Source organism: Suricata suricatta, chromosome 4 (assembly GCF_006229205.1).
Source record: "Suricata suricatta isolate VVHF042 chromosome 4, meerkat_22Aug2017_6uvM2_HiC, whole genome shotgun sequence".
Taxonomy (NCBI): domain Eukaryota; kingdom Metazoa; phylum Chordata; class Mammalia; order Carnivora; family Herpestidae; genus Suricata; species Suricata suricatta.
The window spans coordinates 145,178,559-145,182,933 of NC_043703.1; the positions used below are offsets into that span (position 1 = coordinate 145,178,559).

Sequence of the window (4,375 nt, forward strand, 5' to 3'; positions counted from 1 at the left end):
CCCCACCCCAACATCCCGGCCCCACCCTGCTCACTGTGCACTCGCATGTGCTCTCTCTCTCAAAATAAACATTTTTTTAAAAGCTGTTGTAGGGGCACCTGGATGACACAGTTGGTTAAGTGTCTAACTCTTGAGTTCGGCTCAGGTTATGATCTCAGTTTGTGAGTTTGAACCCCACATCAGGCTCTGTGCTGATGGCTCCAAGCCTGCTTGGGATTCTGGCTCTCCCTCTCTCTGCCCCTCCTCAGCTTGTGCTCTCTCTCTCTCTCAAAATAAATAAATAAACTTTTTTAAAAAGCTGTTTTAATTCAGTAAGCATTTATAAAGCACTTCCTGTTGAAGACCACACAATGGGAATGTATGATCTTTAGGAAAAAGGTGTCTCCACTGCAATTCACATTCCGGTGAAACTGACTACACAGATTTTCCCTTGGGACACTTCTGGATTCATATTTTTAATATAAACAACAATGCTCAGTAAGGAACCCTCTACTAGAAGCAGCTTAGGTTATACATTTGTGACCCTCCTTCTTTTAAAATAACATCCACGCACTACACTTTAGTGAACATTGGACGCTTGCTAAACTGACCTTTGTTTTCCAGGATGATAGGAAATCTGCTGTCAGACATAGGAAGTGAGTCAGAGAATGGAAGAGGGGAAAAGATAGGAACAGAAAAGCACACTACCTAGTTGGAAATCTAAATGTAGGGAACACTGCTTATAAGAAACAGTAGATTCCATATTATACACACTGTTGCCAATGAAATAGCTACCCCTCTGGCCCTTACCCAGAAAGCAGGTCCTAGTAAGGAAAACAAGTTTGGTTTTTGTTTTGTGCTTTAATATAATTTATTGTCAAAGTGGCCTACATACAGCACCCTGGGCTCATCCCAACAAGTTGCCCTCCTCAATGCCCATCACCCATTTTCTCCTCTCCCCGACCTCGCCCCTGGAAAGAAAGTTTTATGTGTCAATATTTACAGTGCAGAAGAGATAACAGAAAGGGGGTAGAGCTGAAGGCAAAACAGGAGGTATCTGGGTTCATGACCTTCTTTAATGAAGTGGTAAAGCCCTGGCCACGGTTACTGAGCAGGCTCTGGAACTTCCTCCCACTTAAATTTTAAGACACGTCAGCATCCCAGGTCAAAACTGTATTATGATACTATGTTGCTTGATAGCAGAGGAATGTACTCTATGACTTGCTACAGTCATTTACAGTTATTCCAATCCCGACTAGGCAAGATCCATTATGATTTCCTTCAGCTATTCATTCCTTCTACGTGTTTATTGGGTTCTTAATATGTAAACAGTACTGCGCTCAGTCCATGGTGGTCCGTAAGACAAATCTCCCCACTTGGGTATTACGTTCTAATAGGGAGACACACTAACAAATTCCATAAAGGAGCAGAGGATACTCTAACAGCACACTTAAGGGGAGAGGAGAGGGGCGCCTGGGTGGCCCAGTTGCCTAAGCACCCAACTTCAGCTCAGACCATGATCTCACTGTTCGTGGGTTTGAGCCCTGCATCGGGCTCTGTGCTGACAGCTCGGAGCCTGAAGCCTGCTTCAGATTCTGCTCTCTCTGCTCCTCCCCTGCTTGTGAGCTTGCAATCTCAATCTCTCTCTCTCTCTCTCTCTCAAAAATAAACATTAAAAAATGCTTTTTTTTTTAAGCAGGAAGAGGAGAGCTTAGGGAATGCTTCTCTGAGGAAGTAACATTTAAGACAGGAAGATGAATATAAACCGGAATGGAAGGTACATTCCTGGCAGAAATGGCAACACTACTTTCAGAGCTGCAAAAGAGGGGCGCCTGGGTGGCTCAGTTGGTTAAGCCTCCAACTTCGGCTCAGGTCAGATCTCACGTTCGTGGGTTCGAGCCCCGCGTCAGGCTCTGCGCTGACCGCTAGCTCAGAGCCTGGAGCCTGTTTCCGGATCTGTGTCTCCTTCTCTCTCTGCCCCTCCCCCTCTCATGCTCTGCCTCTCTCTGTATCAAAAATAAATTAAAAACATTAAAAAAAAAAAAGAGCTGCAAAAGAAAAATGGCAGGAGGAAGGAAATGGCTACTAATGCTGTCAGGGGCAGACGGTGAGAGGCATGAAATGGACATGAAGCTGAAGACGGACAAGGACCACGTCATTCAGAGTCATGGAGATCGTGTTATGGATTTTTTGGACTTCATTACAAGAGCAATAAGAGGACAGTGGTGGGTTTTAAGCAAAGGAGTGATGTGACCAGAGGCACATTTTTCTTTTAAAGATCGCTCTGAAACAGAGAAAAGACTATAAGGGAAAAGTGAATGTGGGCAAGCAACAGAATAAAGTAGTACCAGATTATAACCCAAAGTATCAAATAAATATTCACGAATCAACACTGATACAAATAAATGGTTGGATAAATACACAATGGGAAGAAAAGACAAATCTCCCGTGCATAATTCCAAACAAATTATGTCAATACTCTGCCCTGAAGGAGGTAGGGCATAACCCTCCACCCTCAAGTGAGGGCTGTGCACAGGGAGTTCCTTCCAAAGAGAGTAACCTTACAGGGAGAAATCTAACGAACACTGCCTTGGTCAGGTGATCCAAATCAACACCCATAGAAATAAGTCATACTGATAGCATGTCCTTTTCAGATGATGCAATGAATGGCACTCCATCTCCATGCTCTTCCTCCCAAAACCCCATAACCCTTACCTAACCACGAGAACATCAGACAAATCCCAACGGAGAGACATTCTACAAAATACCTAGCCAGAACTCCTCAAAACTATCACAGTTACCAAAAACAAGGCAAGTCTGTCACAGTCGAGAGGGGACAGGACGACTAAATGAAATGTGATATCCTGGATGAGATTCGACAACAGAAAACGGGCATTAGGTAGAAACTACGGAGATCTGGGTAAAGTAGGGACCTCAGTTAATAATGTGTAAGTATTGGTTAGTTGTGACAAATGTACCAAACTAATGTAAGATATTAACAGGGAAAACTGGGTATGAAGCATAAGGGAACTCTACTATCTTCACGATATTTCTGTGAATCTATCCTAAAAGTATTCTAAAATAAAAAGATTACTTAAAGTGCACGTGGGAAGAGTGGTAATGGAACCACTCTTCTAGCTTAGGCTAAAAATGACAGAAGGTACAGAACCTAGTGATTCACTAGCTGGTGGGTGAGAGGCATGGAGAGTGAAAGCGACACAGACAGCAGGGATGAAAGGTTACAGCCCAGATTTCAGGCTTGTAAAACTGGATGGGCAGGGGAGTCATTCACCGATCAGGGAGCAGTGGAGTAAAGCCAGCTTTGGAGGAAAGTTAACAACCAGCATTCCCTGGAGGTCCATGACCTGCCAGGCCCTTCTCAAATTCCCATAATCATTTTGCACGATAGAGACTATTATTTGGTCCAGAACCAAGTCAAGAAATTAAGAGTTTGGGATCAGGTTTCTATGTACTCCAAAGCCCGAGCTCTTTCTACGACACAGTTCCTTCCGTGCACGTTTACTTCACCGGGCAGCCCAAGCGCCACGAGCTCCAGGAGCGCATCAGCAGTGTGGCCTCAGTAGTTACTCCTACTCCCCGGGCCTCATCTGCCAAAGACCATCCCCATCTGAGGTTGTACGCAAGAGACGGGTGGAGACTTCATTAAAATGAAGACAATTAAGACACCACGAAGGGAACTGCATCAGCTAGTACTGATGATGATGGTGATGATGATGAAGATGAAATAAAGAAGCGCAGGGAATTCTCTGGTTCCACTCCCGTGGAGAGGTCTCCTAAGGTAAAGGCAATCCCCCGGGAGGGTACGAGTCAAGGCGGCGGGCCTAGGATGCTCCCACGTACCTTGACCCCAAAAGCCCCAGGTCTTGGCAGGACCCCCGGGCAAACGCCTGCCAGCCCGCCCAGAGCCACGCGGCACAAGGTGACACGGACCGCGCCTGCCTCTCAGCCGCCTGAGAGAGGCCGGGACCAGGAGGGAGAGAGGCATCTATGGGGCCCCGCGCTACCTTATACTTATCGAAGCCAGCCAGCTGCTCCGGGCTCACGTATTCGTAACCAGCCATGGCGACCCGAACACCGAGCGCCCACTCGGCAGCGACTCTCGGCGACGAAGTGCGGAAACACGAGCACCACACCGGCAGAGGAAGGATGGGAAGACTTGGGCTGGCAAAGGTGGTAAGAGAGGCGCGCTCCGCCCACCGCGCACGCGTAGCGGCCTCAGGCCACTTCCGCCGCCTACCAGGGCGCAAGCGCAGCCTCCACCTGTCCCCGCCCACCGAGGGAGGGTCGCTGGCCTGCTCACGCGGCCCGCCCCCTCACGCCGCCGCAGTCCAATCAGCGTGGATCGAGCAATGTGAAGTCCCGCCTTCCAGGTCTT

At 47.6% G+C, this 4,375-nt stretch overlaps 1 protein-coding gene across 7 annotated transcripts in view; it reads right to left on the reverse strand.

The window, feature by feature from the left end:
* Window positions 1-4,221, reverse strand: part of SELENOI (selenoprotein I) — a 44,552-nt gene extending 40,331 nt beyond the window's left edge. For all 7 annotated transcript variants that reach the window (XM_029938139.1, XM_029938142.1, XM_029938144.1 and 4 more), the window contains exon 1: window positions 4,005-4,221. In XM_029938139.1, coding sequence (XP_029793999.1) covers window positions 4,005-4,061 — 57 coding nt within the window. In that variant the 5' untranslated portion in view covers window positions 4,062-4,221. The remainder of the gene's footprint in view (window positions 1-4,004) is intronic.
* Between the last annotated feature and the right edge of the window lie 154 nt (window positions 4,222-4,375).